Below are 25926 nucleotides of genomic sequence, written 5' to 3'. Positions count from 1 at the left end.
TTCATCTTTTATTTGTTTGCGGTTCTTCATAGATTGTCTCTTTAATAGATGCTATGTACATCGCAGAAGTGTTCTGGTGAGGACCAACAAGGTCATGCTCTGGAAGACTTTTCCCAATATGAAGGAGCTGCTTCAACTACAAACAGCCAAACGCTGTTAATAACTTAGTTATGATAACTCAATCGGATGACCATCAATTCAATTTAAATCAAGATGTAAATTACTTCACAGGAGGTCATAAATCTGATTTGATTGAACAGTGCGATATATATCAGGAATACAGGCAAAACTCAGCAATAAAAAGCACGGATCCAGATCAATTTATTTTAGATGACAATTTTGATTGCAATGTTTTTGTTGGAGTTGATGATATCCAACAGTCTGGAGAGGATATTATGCCTAATATTCTTCCAAATATATGCCCTCCACCTTCTGCTTTTTTAGGCCCGAAATGTGCTTTATGGGATTGCTTTAGGCCTGCTCAAGGGTTAAAATGTTGCCAGGACTACTGCTGTAGTTCGCATGAGCTTTTGGCAAATAATGAGGGTCTTCCTGGCATGACTCCAATTTTGCGTCCTGGGGGCATTGGCGTTAAGGATGGTCCTTTGTTTGCTGCTGTTAATGCGAAGACGCTGGGTAAGGAGGTGGGCATCCCTAATTGTGAAGGTGCTGCTTCAACTAAATCCCCTTGGAATGCTCCTGGTAAGTTTGCATGAACTCTTATTCTTTGTAAGTATCTCACTGTGTAACTTGTTCATGTAATCTTTTATAGACTTCTAGCATCATGTTTGCTTGCATGAAGTGTAGTGCAAATTTTTTGTTTCTCCCTGGGCTGTTCAATGCAGCTAGTCGTCAGTATTGTTCTAGTTTGAATTATTGGCTTCTCCGTGTTGTTGCAGAGTTATTTGATCTTTCTCTTTTTGAGGGTGAAATGGTGCGGGAATGGCTCTTTTTTGACAAGCCTAGAAGGGCTTTTGATAGTGGAAACAGAAAACAAAGATCACTCCCAGATTATAGCGGACGTGGTTGGCATGAATCAAGGAAGCAAGTGATGAAGGAATATGGGGGACAAAAGAGGTCCTATTACATGGATCCTCAGCCTCTAAGTTATCTTGAGTGGCATTTGTATGAATATGCAGTGAATAAGCATGATGGTTACGCATTATATAGACTGGAATAAAGCTTGTGGACAAAAAAAGAAAAGTCCTAAAGGAAAAGTGACCAAGGAATCTCTTGCTGATATACAGAACAAGATGGGAAAGCTAACTGCCGATGTTCCGTAAAAAAATGACCAGATCCTATGTGATGGATAACCAATGGCCTAGTGTGGTACTGGCAAATATTGTGTCTCGTGAAAAAAATTGGGGGAAAAATACACTCCGTAGGTTGGTTTTGCCAAATGTAGATCTTTGGGCATGCATGACAACATTTGGAAACTCTTTGACATTCATTGGAAATGTCATATGAGTATTTTAATGGGTGAACGAGTCCAATTACAAGTTCATCTCATAGTTATTATACTGCTTTTGGATATTGGTGTCATAGAAACTAGTCAATCTTTTCTTGCTAATAAAATGTTTATTCCTTAGGGTAATATAATTTTTAAGGTAAAGGTGTAAATTTGGTCATATACTATTTTTTAAAGAGCATCTGGTAGCTTAATTTATCAAATGATGTAAAATAAATTATGAACTTTCAAAAATGAAACATCTAGTAACTTATCGTTAACTTCAACTGACAGACGTTATGTAGGGTTATAATGACACCCATCAACATGATAAAGGTGTTTTAGTCATGAATTATGTTTCGAGGAGCATTATGTAACCTTTACTATAAAAAAAAGATCATCCAACACTTTTTCCTTAATTTTGACTAAGCATTATTTTTTCATACTTATGAAACTCATAAAGCATCAATCTCTTCGATTTTCTTATCTTTGTTTTCACTCTCAACTCAAGAAGAAGATGCTCAAAAAGTTCTTATTTAAAAACATTTATGAAGACGAACTAACAAAGTAGAAAAAATAATTTGTGATTAAACTAAGCTAGAATGAGGCTTCTTCCATACGTAATAAAACCAAACTTTTATTTCATTGGCATCATTCTTGTAAATGTCTTTAAATAAGAATTCTATGAATCTTTTCTTCTTGACTTAATATTGAGAATGAAGGCAAGAATATTGGAGAGTTTGATACTTTATAGACTTTATAAATATGAAAATAAATGGTGTTTAATCAAAATTAAGAAGAATGCATTGGATGGTCCTTTTTTTATAGTACAGACTACCTAATACCTCAAAAGATAGTTTATGACTAAATTTGCATCTATCATACTAACATATCATGCTCCATCCGTGTCATTATAAGCCCCACATAACATTCGTTAGCTAAAGTTAACGACGGGCTATTAAATGTTCTATTTTTAAAAGTTTATAATTTATTTTGCACTATCTAATAGTTTAAGATATTAGATGCTTCTCGAAAAATAATATATAATTAAATTTGCACCTTTATCCTAATTTTTATGAGGTGGTGATATGGAAAACTGGTCCTCTCAAAAAGTGAAAAAAAGTAAAATACTTTAGAGAACTGAAATTCCTATGCTCACAACATTTTGCATTCTGCCTTCAGAATTTTTCTTCCAATATGCTTTGGCAGGGAAAAAAAAAATAATGTTCTTATTGCTAAAGTCGATTGGCCCACTTGAAAGAGGAGGCGTATGTAAAAAATTGAGTTCTGGTGGAGTTGATTATTAGGTTGTGAATAGTTAGTAGTTTGTTCATTACTTCTCCCCTTGGCTCTTGCTAAAGATATCTCCATTCCACAATAAACAAAATAGAACCCATAATCTCACGGTGTCTCATATTTGAAACATAATTGATAAAATGTATAAATATAATAAATTCTCCATGGAGAAAGATGCTGACACGCTACCAATAAGGTCCTATTCTTGGATTTTTAGGTACCTTGTTTCTTGGTGTCACAAATAGCTAGCGAAACAGGGATACGCTAATGCAACAAATTACTGAGATCGAAAAGCTTCACTGAGAGTGTTAAAGTAATTATGTTTAATCACAGAGAGGCAAAGGCAACTCTTCGACAAATGACATGTACCCGTCCAAAACAAACAACCTTTCTTTTGGAGAGAAGTCTGTGCTGCAAAGCTTTTCATTGATGAGTCCGCAGCTGTCAAGGTCTCAAGGATTTGCTTCAACAGAGAAGGCTTCAACAGAGAAGGCAAACATATCCTAATTTTATGTGGGTTATAAACTGAAACGTTATCCCCTTTGCAACTTCTCTTCAATTCAATAGGAGAGTATTCAAAGAATAAAATTCCAAATGCACAAAATACACTTCACAACAGAATTCTGGGCAAAACAGCCTCTAATAGTAATAACCAAAATGAAAATTTTATTATATATTCCCTCCGTTCAAAAATATAAGGCGTTTTAACCTAATCTCACCTCCCGATGTAGTTACTTATTTTTAAACTAACTCTATCTTTTCATATTTACCCCTATTTAATAGGATGTTTCACCCCAAAAAAAAATATAAGTGATCTATTCAATAGGGCACTTTTGAAAAAAAAAGGTAATGATTACACTTTAAATGACTAAAAATGTCTCATATTTTTTAACATCCAATCTCTTAAAAATACTTTACATTTTTGAACATAAGAGTACTTTCTAAAAAGGTAAAACTTAATAATAATTGTTAGTCGTAAAGAACAACTACACTTCATGCATCTAATCCGGTTCATGCTACATATAGATCATTAAACATAAACATCTCTTGTTTAGGCAGTTTTATTTGTCCAACTGCTGTTACTTACAAGCTAAAATGTTACACTCATCAATATATCGATATATGATAAGATTTGTAACAATCTGCGTTATTCATCAGTCACGAATAATACAACTCATTTTTCAAATATATATTATACGGAGCCATGTTTAGCTGACACAGAAAACAAAACAACCACATTTTGCTAGGTATGCTCACATTTTGCCATCAGCAATCAATGTTCAACAGAAGCCCAGGAATTTGAGTCGATCCAGTCATAAGCAATAGGGCTCAAAAAAGCATCAGGAATACCAAAGGAACTGACCAGGGCGAGTGCATGTGGTCGAAGTTCAGAAGAGAGTTTTGTCACTTCTTTCCTTACTGCAATAGCTTCATCTCTTGAAAAGTATTTATATCGGAGGAAGGAAGCATCTTCATCCAAGCAAATCAAAGCATACATGGATCTCAAAAGCCCTAAGATATTCTGCCGATTAAACATATGCAATTATGAGTAAATGGGCTTGTTTAACCTCTTGAACTCAGTATCCAAAAATCCTAGCTGCATTTTATAGCACGCATTTTAAATGAAGGGGAAACAAAATCGAGTTTTACTTATACCTTCAAGAACCAGCTGGTAAAGCAGATTCAGCATCCATGAAGGTTTGCAGCATTGCTCGTTCTGAGAAAGCTCTACCTAAGTCCTCAGCAAGCTGAAAACTCTGGTACAGAAAAGAGTTTCGAACTGTAAGACAGAGAAGGGATGAAGGGATAATTGACAAAACAGGGAAGAATCTTGTTCTTACTTGAATGAAGGCTGACTCTGCACTTTCTCCCTGAGCCTTATATTCTGATACCTTAGCAGCAAAACGACTCAAAAGATCTCGCTCTCTTAAACGGAACATGTCAATCTGTGTAAATAAGAGGTAAGCAATGTGCCAAAAAATAATAAGAGGCAAGTAGTAAATTTCAACCTGATCATCCAAATTCAGAAGGTCCCATGAAATCACCTGATATTGGTTGCTCCTTATGGTAGAACTAGTTAGCAGTGATGGGATAACAGGCTGAGGTTTGTTCATGTACTCCAATCCCAAACCAGCAAATGGTTTGTTTTTCTTCTGATTTGCTATGTATTCTGCAAGAAGTGCTTTGCTGACCTGTGTTGAAATATAGCACCAATGAATTTTATACATCAAATAGAACAAAGAAAAAAGTTTGAAAGGAAGCTTAAAATTAGCATGAATAAAATCTCATGAAACTCAAGTTCTGGGTATGCAACTGTGTTAAATACTCATTGGAAGAGCTTCACCACCAATGTGATCCTACCCAGCTTAGCCCATGAATAATGTGTAATTGTATTTAAAAAAAAAAAATCCTCATGAAACTCAAGTGGTGCCAACATAGAAGTCCTAAGTGCTTAACAAAGTTTGCAAATCTCAAATCCCAGAAAATAGTATGTTTTAAATATCCCAGGTAAACTAAACAGTATAATTTAATATGTAAAATATATTCATTTCTGTCAATACACCTAAAAAACCTAAAAGTTTAAACTATTAGTCAGACTAAGAATATATTGTCTTTGATGGGTAGTAAAGTAGAATATGAAGCCTTCACAGCCAGATTCATTTATTACTTTTCCAGCAAACACAACAAAACTTCGAGGCTAGGGGGAAAAAAAAGTGCTTAAATATGGTACATCATAATCAACAGTTTACTACAGCGTACCTGCTGCATCAGAACATGGTTGTCCCCCTCAAAAGTTGACTGCACATCATATTCACCCATCAAATGACCAACACGATTTTCAGTTTTTATAACCTTGTCCACCACAGGCTTCACGACATTCCTGGTTTGTGCATAAATAGAACTTTTGTGAGTTTAATAACAAATAATTTATCAAACCTAACTATAATTTCTCTATACTTACCTGAAGAATTCGCATATTATTCCATGTAAATGTAGCCTTGTATGAACTAGAAACAACATGAATGGTTTTGTTTGACTGAGGTGACCTTTTCACATACATCATTTTTAAGTCATTTGCAGCAAAACTCATTGCATATCTGCAACACAGAGGACGGAAATGAACATCAACAGGTCAGGCCACTATGCATCTGTCAATGGTCAAACCAGCATAGTGACCTTTTACTGTGTTCAGAGTCTAGAAAAATTGGTCACATAGAGGAGTGGGGGGGAGCAAAATGCATGTGTTTTCCAAGAAGGCAAAGTCCACCGTCAATACACTTCAGTTGCCTAATACATTCAATGGCTACATTTCACTTGATATGGTGGTTGGTTATTGAGTTCAAGAAACATGCCCCTATCCATTCATAATTTCATAAAATGTTTTCTGCAAACGTTTAAACAATATCAGTGATATGGTTAATTATTTCCTACATGAGAAAGATATTGAGCACAGTCACAACAATAAAATGATATCTAAAAACCATTTACTACATCTAAGTTGAACTTCCAGCTTATTTGATTTACTCTGGAGCTTGCAAGATGGGATTCCAAGAAATTGGTCTGGTCATAACTTTCTTTTGTTGAAATTAAATATGGTTTTCAATAAGTTCATTTTGTTAATGCTAAGTAAAGGAACTAAAGTTACTAAACAAGTTTGGAAGGCATTTACAGATCACGTGCACATAGAAACACTTTTGCCTTTAAGAGACTCTGGATGGTCGGTGGTCTAACATTATAGGGGGTAAATCTTTAATGGCATAATTAAGCACGTGGTGCCTGAAAGAAAAAATTCAATTATATAAACAGGCAGCCTCATCATAAGGACAGGTGGAACTCCCAAGCTATTTTTCATGACTAAAGATCTGCAACATAGTCACAAGTCCTTTCTTACATCTACATCCTGGAATAAATCGTCAATTGTATCAGGCAAGTAATAATTTCATGCCATTCTAATTTCCTCATTTCATAGCACTCTTCTAGCCTTGGCTTGCTGCACAACAAGAAGTATCTGCCTTATAGTAACAAAAAAACAACTTAGCAATTACCTGAAAAATAATGACTATAATTAAAGTAGACTGAAATTCCTCTAAATTTTCAAAGAAAAGCACAAAAGAAAAATTCTTGGGGCCCTCATGTTGCCGAATGATTTGAACTTTTAAATGGTATATATTTACACCAAAAGCCAGAAAATTAGACAACAGTAAGAAATGACTGCTCAGTTTATCTCTCACTAAATGTTGCTTACTGAAAGAATTGAATGCAATGAAAAAGTCTTTCTCGGAGAACTTACACTTTTGCAAGTAAAGGCATTAAACGCTGCTGATGAATTGGGTAATCAAGCAATAGGACTTCAGGCCCATTTGGTGTAATAGAAAAGGCCCGCCTTGTCAATGCATACCGTATGGCAATGGCTAAGCTAATCTGGAAGCAAATGATTGATATGACAATGTAAGATGTTGAATGGAAGGAACATGATCAGATGCCCAAGGCATAGTAAAGGCACCAAGTACATTACCTTGGACACGTAAACAGCACTGACAGCAATAGTTACACGGCCAAAAGTCAACGGAGCCAAGAATGCTGCAAACCTCTGGAGCAAGAATGACATCCAATACAAGACATTTGGCAAAGATTACTCAAGGAGAGAAGAAGAAAACAAACAGACCAAAGAGGATTTTAGCCCTCCAATAAAATAATCACCTGATCTGGATCCTTTATTGCACTCAAATATTGGCCGTTTGACGAAACATCAGCCACTGAATTCAACAAATTCTCCCTGGGTATTCTCACGTTGTCAAACCTAAATATAAATGTCCAGAACATTTGAAGGTTAACATTTTTAAAATAAAAAATACATAGATAGACCTTGTAAAAAACAAAAGGAGTTGTTATTACCATATACGACCATTATCAACTCCATTTAAACCAATTTTATGACCACAATCAGCTATTCTGATGTTTGGACATGTGTTTCCATCTGAGTCCCTGATTTGGGCAATAAATGCATGGACACCTTGGTTGCTTCCATTAATGTTGAGTTGCGAAAAGACTATGGTATGTGTTGCATGCTGAATATAAACAAAAGGATAAATGCTAATACTAAAACAATCTTATGACGAATAGATTCCTAAAATAATTATAAAAAATGATGTAAAAGCAATCTCACTTTTCCCGCACCCCCTATCCAATACTTCTGAGCAGATTCACATGGAGTATTAATGACAAACTCCCCAGTGATTGAATCATAGGTAGCAACTGTTTCAATTCCTCGGACCTATAAACATTAGTGCAAAAAGAATTGTTAAGATTGACAAGGCAGCACATAATAAGCCACATATGGACCCCAATACTCAAGCCTGATCGAACAACCTTCACATACATTACTTCCATGGCCCAACTCAGTCATAGCAAAACAACCCTTGATCATATAATTTTCAGTGTCTCTCAACCACTTGTCATGATGGCGCTTGGTTCCCAGAAACCGTATGGCTCCACCCCTGAGATCAATTATACATCAGAGATACTAGCAGTTAGATCATCCGTTACATTTGACATTTTAAGAAATTCAAATAACAACTTCTCTGATCTACTTTTACTAGCAACATGTGTCGTCTTTTACAGAAGGGGCCAAAAAAAAAAAAAACACCACCACATCCCTCAAAAACTATGAACTTCTTTCTTATTCACAACGGCAATATAAACACCTCTTCTCACCCTCCTAAAACTGAGAAAACAATAAGCATACCACAAGAAGAAATGGACGCCAAGCTTAATAGCGATGGCGTGGTCATACATCCCAAGAACCTCATGGAGCGCAAACCTCCTTAGTTCGAACTCAGGCCCCGTACCCGTAAGCCAACCTTGGAAGACGCCACGATCCAACTGGTACTCAATGCGCTTCATAGTCATCTCTCTTTGCTGTTCCATGGACTGGTTATAATCGGGAGAGACGAAGACCCTACCCCCCAATCTCTTAGGGTTGAAGAGGTTGCTATGCATGATCAAGCTAAACAACCAATCCCGATCGTCCAGATTGTGACCGTCCATGAGCTTCCGCATATGTTTGATGTCGAAAGCAAAGGGCTCGGACACTTCCGGCGGAGAGTAATGGAGGCAGGCGTTGGGTCGGAGAATTGACGGCGAAGAAGAGTGAAGGAGGTGGCCGGAGAGCACCCGGGTTCGCCATGAAGCACGGTCCATGGGAAAACGAAGAAACTAAAAGCTATGAAGGAAAACACACAAGTCAGACAGAGATGATGATATACGTTAATAACGTCTCAATTCTCAATGGGGCGACTTTAGGAAGAAGGTGGGGAAGGATAGGATCAAATGGAGAGACCTTAATATTTTATGTCATATGCTCATGACACTTTAGTCCTCTTTTTTAATGGAATGCTTAGGGGAAGATAGATTTTAAAATTTTGAATTTGAATTGAATTCATAATAGTCGGCAAAAAAAAAAAAAAAGAATTGAATTCATAACCGTAAAATTTGTTTGATGAGAAGGAAAAATAGACTTTTTATGGACAAAAAATATTTGATACTCCCTTCATAATTATAAGGTAATTTAAAATAAAATTATACATACTAATAATATTTTATAAATTTACTTTTTTATAACAAAATTATAAACTTTTAAAAAATATCATTTCACACTTAATTATTACTTCCTTCGAATCAAAATATAAGATATTTGTAATTAATTAATGATTTATGAAAAATATTAATTGAAACTTTAACTATTTTTAAAAAATTACATCTTTTTAATTTTAATCTTATTAAATACTCTATATAAGTACTTTAATGATAATAATTAAAATTTTAATGAATTATTTTTTTGAAAGAAAGTAATAAATAAAGTAGGAATATAGTTTAAAAAAATAATTATAAAAGTTATCTAATGTTTTATATTTCGAGTTAAACAAGATTTTTAAAAAATATCATATAGTATGGTTTCAAGAAAATATACTAAAATATCATTTCAATTCTCTCTCCACTTAAAAAATAATATTAAAAAATCATTAATAAAATATTAATTTGTTAAAATTGTTCTATATTTTAAAGTAAAAAGTAAAATTTTTTTCCAATATTGTCATATATTTTGTGATAGAGTAAGTATTAAAATCGGCATATATATATATATATTTTTTTTTTTTTTTTTGGGTGCCTGACCCTCTCACACACAAACAAGCGATGCAAATGAAGATTTTTTTTTTTTTTTTTTCATTTGGGCACTTCCTAGTTGACTGCGTCAAAGCAGTTGAATCTTGCCTGTCAAACTCGTTAACTTGTTTGGCCAAGAAAGTCTAAGCGCCTGTTTGGATTTCCCTTATTATGGATTATTTTGACTAAAATTATGGTTTGGGCAAAAAATACCCATACATGTCTGTTTTTTATAATCAATTATTTACACCCAAATTATGTTTTTCCATCAGGCGAGAGAAGTAGCTTACTCAATTCAATTATATCATTAGTCATTTATTATTTGTCAGAATTTTTTTCTCGCCAGACTTACCCCTCCAACTAGTTTCAACCTTTTAGATGTCATTCGAGCTTTCAACATATCTCCACTCCAACTATGCTTGGTCCTCCTCTCATCTCCATTGACACATATTCTGATGCCATCAATGGCTTGATTTCGTATTAAGGGTTTGTGTATCCTACTTCAACATATGGGAAATAAATAATGATAGTAAAGTAAATTCTTATGCTAAAATTTAATAATATTATATTTTATAAATAGATTTCAATAAATTTAATAATATTATACACCTGAAATTAATATTTACATTTTAAATAAGTAAATGCTTTTTATGGTAATTTATACATTTAAAATAGATTTGACTAAATCATCTAAACATTTTTAATTATATCAAAATCATTTTAAAAAAAAATGCTACCTGTCTAGCTAAGTTGAGATGACTGTAATAAAACGATCGTAGCACATCGCATCCAGTGAAGGTGAATTGTCCCAACAACGAAACCGAAATTGACTACAAGGCAGATAACACATTTTAATCAGATCTGATATTAACTTGTCCATTATATTGAATACACACTGCTTGTATCCAGGAGATACATTTAGAACATGAAGTAGAACAAGTACGCATGTTCAAGGATAGCAATCTGAACACAGAACTTGGGAAGGCTGTAAATTATCACAAGATCGGAAGAACCAAAATAAAAATTGAATACTAATTTATAGGACTACACAGGGCCTGGTCTTCTTTCCCTTTTTCCTTGTCTTAGGTGGCTGTAACACAACCTTGATCGCAGCATCAAACACGGCCTTCACATTCTGAACATTGCATCGAACGCACTCTATCAAGCTCAAGCAAAATTCTTAGTTCACTCCCAAAGTTTCTAGTTCATGTTGTTGCCGATTTGCTCGAGATCAGTTATCTATCACTTAATCTTTATTACTCATTTTGTCATGCTGTTATAAGCTGGAAAACTTCATGATAAGAGAGAGAATTCTACTGCAATTTAGAGGCGTGAGTAAATGAAAAAAAGAACCTGCTGAGTTTTTGCGCTGCACTCTATGTATGAAGCAGCACCGATGGCCTTCTTCAATTCTTCTCCCTGTTGAAGGATTACAAGATTTACGTGTGACTTAAAAGGAACTTCATTCAGATTCATGCAAGCTAAACTGTGTTAGCCTTAAAACACCTTTTAACAACTTGCCTGGGCAGTAGTTATAGGCTTAGCACTAGGATGATCGATCAGATACTGCCTGTCTCCCCTCAAATCTGCAGTGATAATCATCATATATAATTGCATTGCTATCTCAGCTCATAAATTTGCAGCTTTAAACTGACGGAATTCAGTAAATTATAGTTATAGCTGAAAATACCAAGCTTGGTTCCCACAAGTATAACTGGTACATTTGGGGCATAATGTCTCAGTTCAGGAATCCACTGCAAACACAAACTCAGTGTCAGATTCTGACATCTAAAAAATGTTGCGTTTTTGGTGAATTTGAGGAGAACCTTTTTAGAGATATTCTCATAGCTGGCTCTGCTGATGAGAGAGAAGGCAAGCAAGAACACATCTGCTCCTCTGTAGCTCAAAGGCCTAAGCCTGTTATAATCCTCCTGCCCTGATCCAATCAAGCAACATTAGATCATTAAAGTAAGCTAAATCACTCTATTACCCACCTTACTTAAATTATACTTACCAGCAGTGTCCCACAATCCCAGGTTAACTGTGCTGCCATCAACCGCCACATTTGCGCTGAAGTTGTCAAAAACTGTTGGCACATAGTCCTTTCCAAGGAGAAAATGTCCTTTTTTGTCAGACACCATGCAAACCAAAACGGCAAGTTCAAACAATTTTAAGATAAACATCGTGTGTCATCATACCGTTGGGAAAGTGTTGCTGGTGTAGGAAATGAGCATGCAGGTCTTCCCCACAGCTCCATCGCCAACGGTGACACACTTGATAAATCTTGCTGTGTTCATTTCCAGAATCCTCTGTTTTCTGCACCTTATATTACTATCTTGCTGCTTCCATGACAAGAAGAATATCACTTTCACTCGAAAGTTTTGAAATAGAACTACAAAAAGGAGAGAGGACGAGGGATATTTAGATGGAAAGAGAGAGAGAAAGAGGGTTTAGTTTGAATTTGAATAGCAATGGAGGGGGAGGAGGGTAGCATTTAATAGGATGAGCCCCAAAGCACCAACTTTATTGTGTATCTTTAATCTTTACCATTATTGGCTTCGGCTTTCTGTTTCTTTAAGGGAAGGCCGTTGCTTTTATATCAGCAACGAGGGCGTTTGGTGCTGCACTAGTGTCAGTTGGTTAAGTATTGTGCAAGGCACAGGCTGAATTATGAGCATTTAGAATGTAAGTATTGCTTGCCCAACAAAGAAGCAGTGATTCAAAGCAGAACCAGTGTAATGAAAATTGAAAAATCATATGGTTTAAAATGGAGGTTCACATATCACCAACGTAAGCATGATATCAAGTAGAATTAATCAATGTCATAATAAGGTGACAGAAACTGTGAATATAGTGGAAAAATTAAAACCATTCGCTTTACTTTTTCCACTGTATCACACTCCCAAGTCACTAGTATATCACACTCCCAAATCTCAAATATGAATCATTTTCCTGATCTGGGCTTTACTGGATTTATCCAGCTTTATTGGGTGGTTGGCGTTATTGAAGATCCATCATGTGTTTTATCACCAAAGCAAAGTTTTTCTTATAAAATAATCTTATATATACTTTAATTAATAACCTGTGACATCTTAATATATTATGTTTCAGTACCAACTAATATTGTCTCTCTTTCTTTTAAACGGAGATCTGAATTGTTAATATACAAAGTACTTTTTCAAACTTTATTAATACACCAAGAATAATAATGTCACCCATCTTCTACTCCTTCATTTTCCTTTTCACTTTACACTTTCTCCAAGCTCTTTGAAATTGTGTTCCTGGATTTTCTTTTGCTCTCTAAGTCCTTGACAGGCTCACATAAAGCTATAGCTTGAACTGGCTGAGTTACTCTTCATATGTGAGTGAAGAATTATCTTGAAGGTTGAAGCAGACAACGGCTCCAAAAACAATGGCTTTAATTGTAATGATGAGATTACTATATGGAATCCTATCTTTCACGGTCATTGGTTTCTTCAAAGTTATCGCCGGACACCAACTTGGTCAATTTGCTTTAATAAAGAGATAAAAATTATAGTACTAAAATTATATTTTATTTTGTTATTGATGATGATTTACAAGTTATTATTCTATATTTTATATTTATATTTATAACATGTTACTCGTATTTTTTTTAATCAATTATATAATTAGAGAAAATTCAGATACTTAAATTTATACATTAATTTGACTGAAAACAAGTATTCCAAAAATATAAATTTAAATACCTAAGTTTTTTTAAAAAGCATAACATTAAATTTTTTAAGTTATAACAATTACAAGATAAAATTTATAAAAATAACCCAATATTATTTTTGTGAATGCATGAAATATATAATAACTTAAAACTTTTTAAGAGATTACACTTACCAACTTTTAAATTCTATTAAAATATGTACATATTCTGACAAAGTATGTGTCAAAGGATTAAAAAATAAAATAATACCAAAACTCCAAAAGAAGCCTTTTATGTTTTATGGCTTATTATTAATGCAGATTAATATATTTAAGCTGACTTGAATTGCGTGGATATTAAGTTAAGTTTCATAACTTTTTAATAATTTATCTTATTATAAGTATGATATTTTATATTGATACTGATATATTAATAAACTATCTAATTTTGTTTGAAATAAAAAATTATCTCGTTAAAAAAATATAAACTTATATCCTGGCTGGGATATTTTGCTTTATACATTATATAAAGTAAAAACGAATTACTTGTATTTTCACATAAAAAAAGGATTACTATTTACTTCTATTATTTATTTTTAATAATTAACTTATTTTCTAACTTTAATGTAAATAATTTTGAAAATTCTAAATCCCTTATTATGTCAAGGTTTGCTTAGGAAGTAAAAAAATGATAACCGATAATCTGAATAAATCACACTTCTTCTCAGTTCTCATTGTTGACGGGAGACGTTCCCTTCGGTTTAGGCTGAAAAAGACGACCAAGTCAACACTACAGCTACAATGAACGCAGCTGGATATACATTGGCTCGTCTGTGAGAAGTGAGAGCAGAAACATTCTCCGACATTAAGATGGGAAAATCTTGCCTCGTCCATTTCATCTGCCTCTCGTTCCTTCTAGCTTCTACAGCTTATTGCTTCTCACACCCTCCTCTCCTTGGAGTTCACCCCCTAGGTATTTCTGGATATCCTTCGTCTTTATGCAGTACCTTGTTTGAAATAAATGAAGTTTGAACCTTTTAAGTAGTGGGTGTGCGCCATTTAGCTATTATTGTTAATCTTTTGTTAAAAATTTTAATTGGGTTCTGTGGATGCAGATGAGAAATATTACAGGTCAGAATTGATCAAATGCAAGGATGGAACAAAATCTTTTCCCAGACATCGTCTCAATGACAATTTTTGCGACTGCACCGATGGCACTGATGAACCTGGTACCAGTTATAGTCCCTAAAATCATAACTTAAATGTGGAAGTTTAAGATATAGGTATTTGCATATTGGGTATCAAATTACATGTTATGGTACTGTCGAAGTCGATCAAAGGAAATATGAACTTAACCTTTTCAGGCGATCAAGGGATTATGGAAGATTCTATTAACGTGTTTCCTAGTAGTCTAGGGAAATGATGGTTTATGGTCGTTTTAATCCTAATTTGTTGTTCTTTGTTTGAAATTTGAATTCAGAGCTCAGAAAATCATGAGTCTATGCTTTCATTACTTCTATGTCCAGTGTTATACTGAATGAGTTCACGTGTTTTCTCTGTTTGGTCCCCCGCTTATGCTTCAAAATGTGTCCGGTTCTTCCTTTCTGATTTCTTTTCTGGTTAAGCTAAATTTTGACAAGAAGGAATCCTGTATGATAGCTACTCTGCTACAGTGGTAATGCTTAACTTAATTTTCTGATTTAGTTATTAATACTTTCTATTATTATTTAATATTTAGACACTGTCTATTGCTGCCAGCTGACACAGTCGTAGTTCTCTTTCTAGTCCATGTGTTAACAGAGACGTGTGTGTGTAGTAATATCTGTGGGTAAAATAAAATATGTTAAGTAATGACCACGCCTTCATATGTTCCCAAAAAAAAAAAAAATTGATATACTTGTACTTTTATTAAAATTCCCTACGATTTATTACTTGATTGTTGCTTGTAAATAAAATACATTAATTGATTGTTGATAGCACAGTGTTGTTTTTGTGATTACAGGAACTTCAGCTTGTCCAACTGGAAAATTTTATTGTCAAAACTTAGGAAGCAAGCCACAGTTCATATTTTCTTCTCGCGTTAATGATCTATTTTGTGGTAAGCAAAAAAGGTCTCATTTGTTAAATTTTATATTTTTTTTTTCTCTCCTTCTCCCTTGCTATTTTTTTTTCCAATTTATTTTTTCGGAGTTGCTACTTAAGGCATGCTTTTTGTATAACATTTTGTTCCCACATAGAAGCATTGTGTTCTTGAGATGGGTAGTAAATGTCTTCCTTTCAAGGTTTATAAGAATTTTGAGGAACCTAACTTTGCACTACAGTTTTTTTGCCTTTCGTCTCTATTTCCTCACTCTTCAATATCAATAAAGCTAAGTAGTTAAGGGGATTTGACAAAAGATTTCTTGATAATTGTTGCTTTTATTCTACTGAGTCTTAAACCTATTTAAACACATTGCTTATGTGAGATTAAATGACTAGTGTAAAACTAGAAATTCTGTTGCGCCCAATCTGGTTTATCATGCTTCTTGTACAAATTGCTCTCATAATTTTACTTAAAACAGATTCAAATTGGATGTGCTGCCAAGGGTATTAAGGATTTTTCTTTTGCCTTCAAGTTCCAATTTTTATCCAGTATTGCTGCAGATTGTTGTGATGGGAGTGATGAGTATGATGGTAGCATCCATTGTCCCAATACATGTGTCATGGGTGGAAATGTAGAATACAGATCTGATCCAATCTCTAGTGGGGCAAAAAAGACAAAGGATGGAGTGAAGTTAGAGGAGTTAGTTTATAACCTTACTGGTAACTTTTTCATCCTAGAGAGTTTTCACATTACTTTTTAAACCTATATATAAGTAAATATGTCTTTAAATTGTCTGATTTCAGCACTGAAGGTAGCTATTATTCTTCAACTGGTTCTGGTTATTTTTGTTGTCATTCTCTGGTGTTTTCATTGCCGTAAGAGATATAGAAGGAGGTATTACCGTTGAACAGATGTTGTCCTTATTGTTTGCCTATTTTAAACCCCAGGTAAAATTCTAAAATACTTTTGCTCCGTTTTCCATTTCTTATTTTTTTTGCCCGATTTTAATTATTGTTTCCTATTCTTCCATATGAGCTGATGTCAGGACTCATTTCATAAATTGGGAACTTCCATGACACAATTTTCAAGGCAAGCAAAAAGGGGGAACATAAAGAAAGAAAGAAAGAAAGAAAGAAGCTGATCAAAAAATCTAAGATATTATTAGAATTTAGATATTTGGGCAACATGTAGAAAACCTAATTTGATGCAGGGTTATGACATTAAGATATGAAATGAATAACCTCGCCAATTATGCTATTCAATTGGATTAAACATCCCAATGTCATTGAGGTCCTAGAGTTAAATTGAGGAACATATGTTAATAGTTTTGTTTTCCATTACACTTCTCTTTGATCATCATTCATGACCCCCTTATCTCCAACTGCTGTCATTTTTTGTGTATCTTTTTTATTTTCTTTTTTACTGTAAACTTTTATCTGCAAAGGATGGTATGAGAGAGAAGTTATTTATTGACTTTGTATATGCTAATTGTGTTGTCATTTTACCATTTAAAGGTGTCATTGTGCATGACATGATGGGGAAAAAGTGATATTTTATGAATGCACACAGCTGCATCTTCTACCCTTTTTTCTCTCATCACATTATGTTCACTCTGTGTATGCCATACTTATCCTTGTAAGTTGCATCCCTTTACCTCTTGATAAACAAAATCATCTCTGTAGGTTCTTTTTTTGTTTTGCCCCAAGTTGCATCTGTACTACATTGGTCTGCCAAGATGGTGATCAAAGCAGCCAAGCTCTGCAGTGATATTCTCCTTCACTTTTGTCCTTACTTAAAACAATGCCCTTCGCTTTTCTGGGTTCCTTTATTACAAAGGCTTGATCAAGCTGTTACAGCTGAATTAGAAGCCAAAAACTATGGGAAAAAATGACTGACTTCATTTCCCTTGAGTCCTGCTGAACTGCTTGTCCTTATTCATTTTGTTCTTGATTTCCTCCTAAAATAATAGTGCAAATTTCTTTAAAAAATCTTGCAATCTTCTGTACCTCGACCTCATGATAAGGCATCAATAGCCTATTCCTGTATTTTTTCTTACACTCTCCAAAGATCCCATCTCTTTCACTCTGGTCTTGCCATACTTTAAAGGACTCAAGTTTTGGTTGCCTTTCAGTTCCTCAAAAGAAAACCCATGTTTTCTCCTCTCATCTGCTTGGCTGGACTGTTAACGTCAGTCCCATTTGATTTTGTTAGAGCTCTGCTCTAAAGTAACTAATAGAACCAAGCTTTCAATGCAAAGATAAATAAATGAGGGAAATTCTAAGGTTTTTGATATTAATGCATATGAACTGAATCAGTGTTACAAGAGAAACTCACTGATTCTAGCCAAAACCCTATTCCCAACAACTGAAATTACAAACTAAATGGAAGAACACAGCAACAAGAAAAGGTCTCTAACTGGTGTTCGAGAGACCAGCACTCTCCTCACTTCTATCTAACTTCTCTAAAACATCCTTGAGTGCCAACAAAAATAATACAGCCAAATAAAGCAAGCAAAAAGGTGACTTCAATATCGAGACTAAATCTAAGCCACCCTACCTAAACATCATGGCATAATCCTTCTTTTCTGGACCCTCAGGATATTAATCCTAGCCCAATGGGTATTTCCTTTCTACACCCAACTGCCCCCTTGATCTCCTCTTATAAGTCTGACCATATCTCACGGTCACATCATTTCCTGCCTCTAAGAGTCTCACCTTGTCCTCAAGGGGAAAATCTGGAAATTGGAGAGAAATGGTGTCAGCTGTCTCCCATGAATTCTCAAACTCGGGTAAATCTCTCCATTTCACTAAAACCTCCAGCTGGCCTGTCATAAGTTTCCGAACCTTGCATATGTCTTGAGGCTGTACCTGTAGCTCCATTTCTGCAGAAAGTGCTGGTGGTATAGTAGGAGTGACAATAGCTGAACAAACTGATTTTTTGAGTTGAGAAATGTGAAAGACTGGGTGAATGCGAGCTGTGGAAGGAAGTTCCAGCTTGTATGCGACCTGTCCAATCTGCTCTATGATCTTGAAGGGGCCATAGAAACGAGGGCTGAGTTTCTCATTAAGTCTTTTGGCTAAAGATTTCAGCTTGTAGGGTCTGATTTTGACATAGACTAAATCTCCAACGTCCAGCTATATCTCTCGCCTATGTTTGTCAGCTTGCTTCTTCATTCTTTCTTGCGCCACAGTGAGGTTTTCCTTTAAAATGGCAATAATGGAATTCCGGGACTGAATCTGTTCATTGACAGCTTCAATGCCTGACGGTTCCCCATTCAACTTAAAAAAAGTAGGAGGGTCCCGTCCGTACACCGCCTTAAAGGGTGTCATTCCAGCAGCCCCATGATGAGTTGTGTTGTACCAATACTCAGCCCAAGGTAACCATTGCGCCCATTGGGTTGGTTTCTCACTGGTGAAACAACGCAGGTAAGTTTTTAAGCTCCTGTTCAAGACTTCGGTTTGGCCATCAGATTCCGGGTGGTAAGCAGAGCTAAGACAAAGCTGAGTGCCTGCTTGCTTAAATAATTCCTTCCAAAACTGACTTACAAACACCCTATCCCTATCTGACACAATTGTTTTTGGAAACCCATGCAATTTAACAATGTCATTAATGAATCTTTCAGCAACTTCTTTTGCTGTAAATGGGTGGGTCAAAGCCAAGAAGTGGGCATATTTTGTCAACCTATCAACAACAACAAGTATGACGTCATGTCTTTTGGATTTTGGAAGTCCTATAATGAAATCCATGCTAATATCTTTCCAAATTTGTTGAGGAATCGGCAAGGGTTGTAACAGCCCAGCTGGAGTTAATGCTTGATATTTGTTCTTTTGGCACACGTCGCACTGTGACACATATTGTTGGATATCTTTTTTCATGCCTTCCCAATATACAACAGTAGAAAGCCTCTTGTAAGTGCGCAAATAACCCGAATGGCCTCCGGTTGGTGAATCATGAAATTCCTTCATGAGCAATTGAATTCTGATAGACTTCTTTGGTAGCATCAATCGTCCTTTATAGTGTAGACAACCCTTCACAAGGCTGTATCCCTCCAAATTTCCTTGCTTGGTAATGACTTTTTGCAGTATATCATTTAACTTAGGATCAGCATGTACTTCTTTCTCCCATTCTTCAAGGTCACCTTGCTGCCATAAAGAAAAACCATGTATCTCCAGATTTTCTTCTTTCCTTGAAAGTGCATCCGCTGCACGATTTTCCTTGCCCGGTTTGTAAGCTATTTCAAACTTGAACCCTATTAATTTAGTGATCCAGTGCTGTTGACTTTCTTCTACAATTCTCTGTTCCAGCAGAAACTTCAAAGCTTTCTGATCTGTCCGGATGACAAATTTCTCCCCCCATAAGTAGTGTCGCCATTTCTTGACCGCCATAACAATTGCCATAAGTTCCCTCTCATAAATGGAACATTGTTGAGCACGGTTAGAGAGCTTTTGGCTGAAATATGCCACTGGACGGCCATTCTGCATCAGCACTGCTCCTATTCCAGACCCGGAAGCGTCTGTTTCCAACTCAAACGGGATGGAAAAATCAGGCAAAGCTAGTACTGGGAGAGAAGTCATGGCTGTCTTGAGACTTTGGAAGGCTTCTTCAGCTTTTGGAGTCCATTTAAAGGCATCTTTCTTAAGTAAATCGGTGAGAGGACTAGCGATTTTTCCATAATTCTTGACAAATCTTCTATAATACCCTGTCAACCCTAGGAACCCTCTTAAGGATTTCACATTCTTGGGTTTAGGCCACTGCACCATACTCTCAATTTTGCTGGGATCCGCTTGCACTCCCTCCTTGGAAATGATATGCCCAAGATATTCAATTTTTGGTTGGGCGAAAGTGCACTTCTTAAGGTTGATCACTAGCTGGTTCTCTTTCAGGATAGACAAAACAGCTTTCAAATGTTTCAAGTGAGATGTTAAATCATGGCTATAAATAAGTATGTCATCAAAAAATACAAGCACAAATTTCCGAAGATGCTCTCGGAATATCTCATTCATTAAAGATTGGAATGTGGAAGGAGCATTGGTTAAACCAAAGGGCATTACCTTGAATTCATAATGTCCCTCGTGGGTTCTAAATGCTGTTTTATGTTCATCTCCAGCCATGATTCTGATCTGATGGTATCCGGACTTCAAATCCAGCTTGGTGAAGATGGCGGCTCCTTTTAACTCATCTAACAACTCATCTATAGCCGGTATGGGAAACTTGTCAGGCACCATGATTTTGTTCAAGGCTCTATAGTCCACACAGAATCTCCAGCTTCCATCTTTTTTCTTAACCAACAAAACTGGACTTGAATAAGGACTTTGACTGGGCTGAATGATACCTGCTCTCAACATATCTTTCACCATCTTCTCAATTTCATTTTTTTGAACATGAGGGTACCGATACGGCCGTATGTTAGGAGGTTGTTCGCCTGGTTTGGTTGCTATTGCATGATCATGAGAACGAGTTGGTGGTAACCCTTCAAAAGGTCGACAAACTATAGAGAATTGGTCCAGGAGGTTCTGAATTTCAGGCGCCAATTGTATAGTTTCAGCTGTTGTTTCTTCATTATTCATCCCATTATATTCGATCATGTACCCCTCCCCTCTCTTCTATACGGATCGAATAAATGACTTAAGGAAAACCAAGGCCTTGGTTAGAGCGGGATCTCCTTGTAAACACACCTTGTTTCCTTTCTTACCAATCTTCATGGTCAGTTGCCCCTAGTTAACCTTCACTTCTCCTAAAGATTTTAACCATTCAACTCCTAGTACAACATCCACGCCACTGAGTGGAAAGGGGTAGAAAGTTTGAATAATGTCCAGGCCTTGTACCTGTAACTTGAGGTCATTGCAGCGTTGCTTCCCTTTAATACTAAACCCATCCCCAACAGTGATAGAATAGACGGCAATGTCCTCCACTGGAATTTTTATTTTAGTGACTAATTCCTCAGCTATGAAGTTGTGGGTAGCCCCACTATCAATCAAAATCACAATCTCGGCTTTCTCTAGTCTCCCACATACCTTCATAGTGTGATTCCCTCCAAACCCAACTATGGAGTTTAGTGATAACTCCATTCGAGTTTCATCTTCTTCGGCTTCTTCACTATCTTCAGTGCATATTGGTTCATGGCCTTCGATTCCCTTCTCGGGCTCTAGCTCCAGCAACATCACTTGCAGATTTTTATTTTTGCAGATGTGATTAGGTCCGAATTTATCTGCACATTTGAAACACAAACCAAGCTCTCGCCGACGAGTTAATTCCACGTCTGACAGTCGCTGGGTTCGTCCCCCTGGACGCGACGACGCTGTTCCTGTCGTGTTGCTCGCTACTTTTGAGTCTGCCGTTTTTGTCTTAGCCCGTTTCTGGAGTCCCGAGTGTATTGAAGAGGTGTGCATGCTTTTACTGGGCTCAGCCACATGAGTGATCCGTGTGAAAGGAGTTTGGGCTGATTCATTTTTAAGCCCACTTTGAAAACGCTGGCCTCGCAGAAACCGTGAGTCTTTGGCCTTCTCTATTACCTGATTCCTCTCATCCACCCTAATAGACATCTCCATAATTTCTCTAAGGGTACTGGCGGCCGTGAGCTTTAATTCAGCCCTTATCTCTGGTTTTAGTCCTACACGAAATGCTCCCCCCACACACGATTCTGATGCGTCTCCCACCATAGCTGATACGCGTTCGAACTCCTCCACATACTCGCGCACAGAACGCTCCTGTTTGACTGCAAACATCATCTCATATTCATCCCCAAGCTATGAGGGATGGAATCGACGCAGAAGTTCTTGCTTGAACTCTGACCATTCTCGGATAGGTGCTCGAGTTTCCACCCATTGATACCAGTTAAGAGCCTTACCTTCGAGGCACACGATGGCTGCTTCCAGTCTCTCCATTTCAGCCACAGCATTGATTCGAAAATACCTTTCCACTCTGAAAAGCCACCCGATAGGGTCTTCTCCATCAAATATTGGTAACTGCAGCTTCCTGTACTTCCCTACTTCTTTTTCATGATCTCCGGTGCTTCCTGTAGTCTCTTCATGGCTGGGTTGATCTTGTTCAGGAGGTTGGTCTGCACTTTTCTGTTTCTCTGCTATTTGCTCTAATTTATCTTGCATCGTCTGCATCATCTCCTTCATCATGATCATTTCTTTCGATAGTCCTCCAACAGATTCTTTCAACTCTTGTACCTCGGAATTGGAGTACTGCACTCTTTCGGCCATCTCTCTTGCGCTTATTAGAAGGTCCGAGGATTGCACGGCTCTGATGCCAATTGTTAGAGCTCTGCTCTAAATAACTAATAGAACCAAGCTTTCAATGCAAAGAGAAATAAATGAGGGAAATTCTGAGGTTTTTGATATTAATGCATATGAACTGAATCAGTGTTACAAGAGAAACTCACTGATTCTAGCCAAAACCCTATTCCCAACAACTGAAATTACAAACTAAATGGAAGAACACAGCAACAAGAAAAGGTCTCTCACTGGTGTTCGAGAGACCAGCACTCTCCTCACTTCTGTCTAACTTCTCTAAAACATCCTTGAGTGCCAACAAAAATAATACAGCCAAATAAAGCAAGCAAAAAGGTGACTTCAATATCGAGACTAAATCTAAGCCACCCTACCAAAACATCATGGCATAATCCTTCTTTTCTGGACCCTCAGGATATTAATCCTAACCCAATGGGTATTTCCTTTCTACACCCAACTGCCCCCTTGATCTCCTCTTATAAGTCTGACCATATCTCACGGTCACATCAGATTTCTAATATTTTACTAGGGATGCAATCAATCTGACATCTTCTGGAGTGTGGAACGGGTAATTATCTATTGTCTACTATGATTACTTAGTGCTGTCCATCAGTTTGCGGAGGCTGCTATGTATTACTGTTGGAAATGATTTGGGCAGATTGGGAGTAAGACAGGGTTTGGCCAGCGGTTACCTGTGGAAAATAGCTTGTGCAGTGTAACGTATTTTTACAACACCTGGATCTTTGCTGTTATTTACAGAGCTGCCAATAAAATTCCTAAAGCTGAACAGGCTAACTACACATAGTAGAAACTGTGTTGTGAATAAGGTGTCATCATCCCTAAAATCACCCCCAAGGAGGACAAGCCTTTCTCTTTGAAGCTTGGAAGTGCAATACTAAGGTCGTGCCTTTGCAAAAGATTGAAGTTAGGTTTTGTTTAGTTTTTTTCGTGCGAGATAAGGCTTTTTCTTGTTGTTGTTGTTGTTTTATCATGTGAGAAAGACTTAGCATACGAGTGATGGAATTTATTCTTCACTGTCTGGTTAAAATTCTAATTTCTTTGTGCAAGTGCCAAGAGAAATTTGGCAAGTTTATTGTTATAGCTGGAAAATGATAAAGGTTTTATGTATAGTACCACATTATGAGTTGCTGTCCTTGCAGAATAATTAGTTCGTGACTTCTATATGTTCAGCGAACTTTCTGATTATTATTTATTTCATTCTGTCCATCATAACTTCTAGTCTGCTTGATAAGCCTAGCCTACTTATTTTAATGGACTAATTGCGTTATTTTACTCTGCATTTCATCGGACACCTTATTATTTGACAGGGTAGCTTGGTAGCATGGCAATGCCACAAATGCCCCTTTTATCCATAGCATCACGCTTCATCTTAACGTAACCAGTTTCACCCCACTCTTCACCCCAAGAATTCTTCACAAGCCAGTACTTCTGACCATCTTCTTTGCCATACCCGACTATTGTTACTCCGTGATTGAGGTCCTTTCTGCATGTGCCATTGAAGATACCTTTAGAATAAAGTTGAAAGTAATAGCTACCTGCATCAATTGCTACGGAGACAGGCTGATGAGCAGCTGCAGCTTTCAGTTTCTCCTCATTGTTGGCAGGAACATTTTCATGGCCACTTATATTTACAGCATGACGAGCAGCTTTGACTTTATCACAGGTACCGTCTGTCCCTTTATAAGGATAGTCTTTCTCAGTGGTGATCCCTCCATTCTTCTCGATGAAAGTAAATGCTTTGTCCATGTAGCCACCTAGGCAGCCTAGGTTCCCACCATTAATATCACAGTCTACAAGTTCTTGCTCAGACAAAGACACCAACTTCCCTGTCTTTATTTGGTTGATGCCTTCTACAGCTGCCACTGCAGAGAATGCCCAACAACTTCCTGCATCAAAAGGTTTGTGCCATGATTTACTTCTCAGCTGGCTCCGAGATTCAAAACATACTCAAAAATAAATGAATGAATGAATGAATGAAGTATTAGCAACCGAAATCAGCATTTGATAAATATCAGCAGACTACAAGGATCTCTTCATATATTTTGTTAAGGATCTCGGTTACTTTTGTTCATGCCTCCATGCTCTTATATATCTTATATGCTTGTTTCGTGTATTATGATATTCAAATATTTGGGGAATGCATGGTAATAGTGTACTTGTTTGTTCTTGGGTTCTTCTAAACCATGAACTTGTTTTTGCAAGAAACTTTACCGCATTGGCCTTGATCTTTGATGGGGGTGACTGCACCTCTCTTCCTCCAATCTATGCTTTCTGGCAACGCCCCATGCTTTTCATACCGGAATTGTGTCTGTAATTGCTGTGTAGGTCGAGAACCAAGATATTTACTTCTAAACTCGTCGTTTGTAATGTCAGCAAATCTGTTGTCTGTGAGCTTATAGGTGTAATTCTGGGCGTTGACGCACTCAATAAACCTGATATTGGCTTGGTAAATGCGAAAATGGGCTTCCCATTCTTCCTTATCCTCGTATTGTCGGCCATGTCGTTTCAGCCAACCTTCATACCTCTTCCTGACCACTTCTGTCTCAGTCTCGTCACTCTTGGAAGTGTTAGGACATACCCCTCTCGCTGCTGTTATCCATAAGTTGCAGAACAAAGTAAGAAGGTAGAAGATAACAATGGGGGATGTTGTGGTTGTCTTCATGACTGGCTAATTATGCGGATGTAGTATGAGAGGGTATGTACATGATACGTGCATGAATATTTAATATATGCGGTAGCAGTATGCTGCGAGTTTTGCATTCTTTACACATCTTGCTGTTCTCATTCCTTTCGCACTCGAGAGTTTTAACAAGGCAAGACTGCATATTTCATCTTCTCCTCTGCGTGGCTAGAAAGATGCTTAGGTTGTTAACTTGCTTATGGTTTTCTAACCCAAAAAAGATCAATATAGACAGAACCCGCACGTTTGAATGTCTGATTAGTATTTCCTTCTATCATTGTATATTCCAGAGTTGGTCAGTGCATCTCATATTTGGTTAAGC

General features: G+C 36.6%; 5 protein-coding genes across 5 annotated transcripts; 2 read left to right on the top strand and 3 right to left on the bottom strand.

The window, feature by feature from the left end:
- The first annotated feature begins 140 nt into the window (after window positions 1–140).
- Window positions 141–1180, top strand: LOC129300709 (transcription factor VOZ1-like). Its single transcript, XM_054939284.1, has 2 exons — window positions 141–702; window positions 900–1180. The coding sequence occupies exons 1-2, from the start codon at window positions 171–173 to the stop codon at window positions 1178–1180; spliced, it is 813 nt and encodes a 270-aa protein (XP_054795259.1). The 5' UTR covers window positions 141–170.
- Window positions 1181–3735: 2555 nt separating this feature from the next.
- LOC129300708 (acyl-coenzyme A oxidase 3, peroxisomal-like) lies at window positions 3736–9070 on the bottom strand. The gene is given in 14 exon segments (XM_054939283.1): window positions 3736–4267; window positions 4401–4500; window positions 4585–4689; window positions 4789–4935; window positions 5504–5593; window positions 5595–5624; window positions 5706–5841; window positions 7035–7165; window positions 7260–7334; window positions 7445–7544; window positions 7640–7812; window positions 7911–8018; window positions 8124–8241; window positions 8490–9070. Coding segments are annotated over 14 exon segments (2019 nt in total). The 5' UTR covers window positions 8945–9070; the 3' UTR covers window positions 3736–4016.
- Window positions 9071–10749: 1679 nt separating this feature from the next.
- On the bottom strand, window positions 10750–12456 carry LOC129300706 (rac-like GTP-binding protein RAC2). Its single transcript, XM_054939282.1, has 6 exons — window positions 12106–12456; window positions 11922–12009; window positions 11734–11843; window positions 11598–11661; window positions 11261–11493; window positions 10750–11042 (listed from the first exon to the last, which is right to left on the bottom strand). Exons 1-5 carry the CDS (start codon window positions 12202–12204, stop codon window positions 11417–11419), a joined length of 438 nt encoding a protein of 145 aa, XP_054795257.1. The 5' UTR covers window positions 12205–12456; the 3' UTR covers window positions 10750–11042; window positions 11261–11416.
- Window positions 12457–14330: 1874 nt separating this feature from the next.
- LOC129300705 (glucosidase 2 subunit beta) lies at window positions 14331–17046 on the top strand. Its single transcript, XM_054939281.1, has 6 exons — window positions 14331–14555; window positions 14698–14811; window positions 15585–15680; window positions 16226–16384; window positions 16469–16612; window positions 16711–17046. The coding sequence occupies exons 1-5, from the start codon at window positions 14453–14455 to the stop codon at window positions 16570–16572; spliced, it is 576 nt and encodes a 191-aa protein (XP_054795256.1). The 5' UTR covers window positions 14331–14452; the 3' UTR covers window positions 16573–16612; window positions 16711–17046.
- Window positions 17047–24013: 6967 nt separating this feature from the next.
- On the bottom strand, window positions 24014–25638 carry LOC129300704 (ervatamin-C-like). Its single transcript, XM_054939280.1, has 2 exons — window positions 25136–25638; window positions 24014–24810 (listed from the first exon to the last, which is right to left on the bottom strand). Exons 1-2 carry the CDS (start codon window positions 25584–25586, stop codon window positions 24221–24223), a joined length of 1041 nt encoding a protein of 346 aa, XP_054795255.1. The 5' UTR covers window positions 25587–25638; the 3' UTR covers window positions 24014–24220.
- Window positions 25639–25926: the final 288 nt, after the last annotated feature.

Source organism: Prosopis cineraria, unplaced genomic scaffold (assembly GCF_029017545.1).
Source record: "Prosopis cineraria cultivar Desert tree isolate PC_DT_omini unplaced genomic scaffold, ASM2901754v1 PC1713, whole genome shotgun sequence".
In the NCBI taxonomy this organism is placed as follows: Eukaryota; Viridiplantae; Streptophyta; class Magnoliopsida; order Fabales; family Fabaceae; genus Prosopis; species Prosopis cineraria.
The sequence above is the reverse complement of the archived record's forward strand: the minus strand, read 5'-3'. Positions and strand labels throughout refer to the sequence as shown.

Coding starts and splice junctions, on each gene's coding strand:
- LOC129300709 (XM_054939284.1), top strand. CDS start 171: ATGATAACTCAATCGGATGACCATCAATTCAATTTAAATCAAGATGTA. Junction 703..899: donor ATCCCCTTGGAATGCTCCTG/GTAAGTTTGCAT, acceptor GTGTTGTTGCAG/AGTTATTTGATCTTTCTCTT.
- LOC129300706 (XM_054939282.1), bottom strand. CDS start 12,204: ATGAACACAGCAAGATTTATCAAGTGTGTCACCGTTGGCGATGGAGCT. Junction 12,010..12,105: donor CCAGCAACACTTTCCCAACG/GTATGATGACAC, acceptor CTCCTTGGAAAG/GACTATGTGCCAACAGTTTT. Junction 11,844..11,921: donor GGGATTGTGGGACACTGCTG/GTAAGTATAATT, acceptor TGATTGGATCAG/GGCAGGAGGATTATAACAGG.
- LOC129300705 (XM_054939281.1), top strand. CDS start 14,453: ATGGGAAAATCTTGCCTCGTCCATTTCATCTGCCTCTCGTTCCTTCTA. Junction 14,556..14,697: donor CCTTGGAGTTCACCCCCTAG/GTATTTCTGGAT, acceptor CTGTGGATGCAG/ATGAGAAATATTACAGGTCA. Junction 16,385..16,468: donor GTTAGTTTATAACCTTACTG/GTAACTTTTTCA, acceptor GTCTGATTTCAG/CACTGAAGGTAGCTATTATT.
- LOC129300704 (XM_054939280.1), bottom strand. CDS start 25,586: ATGAAGACAACCACAACATCCCCCATTGTTATCTTCTACCTTCTTACT. Junction 24,811..25,135: donor CAAAGATCAAGGCCAATGCG/GTAAAGTTTCTT, acceptor CTTTTGATGCAG/GAAGTTGTTGGGCATTCTCT.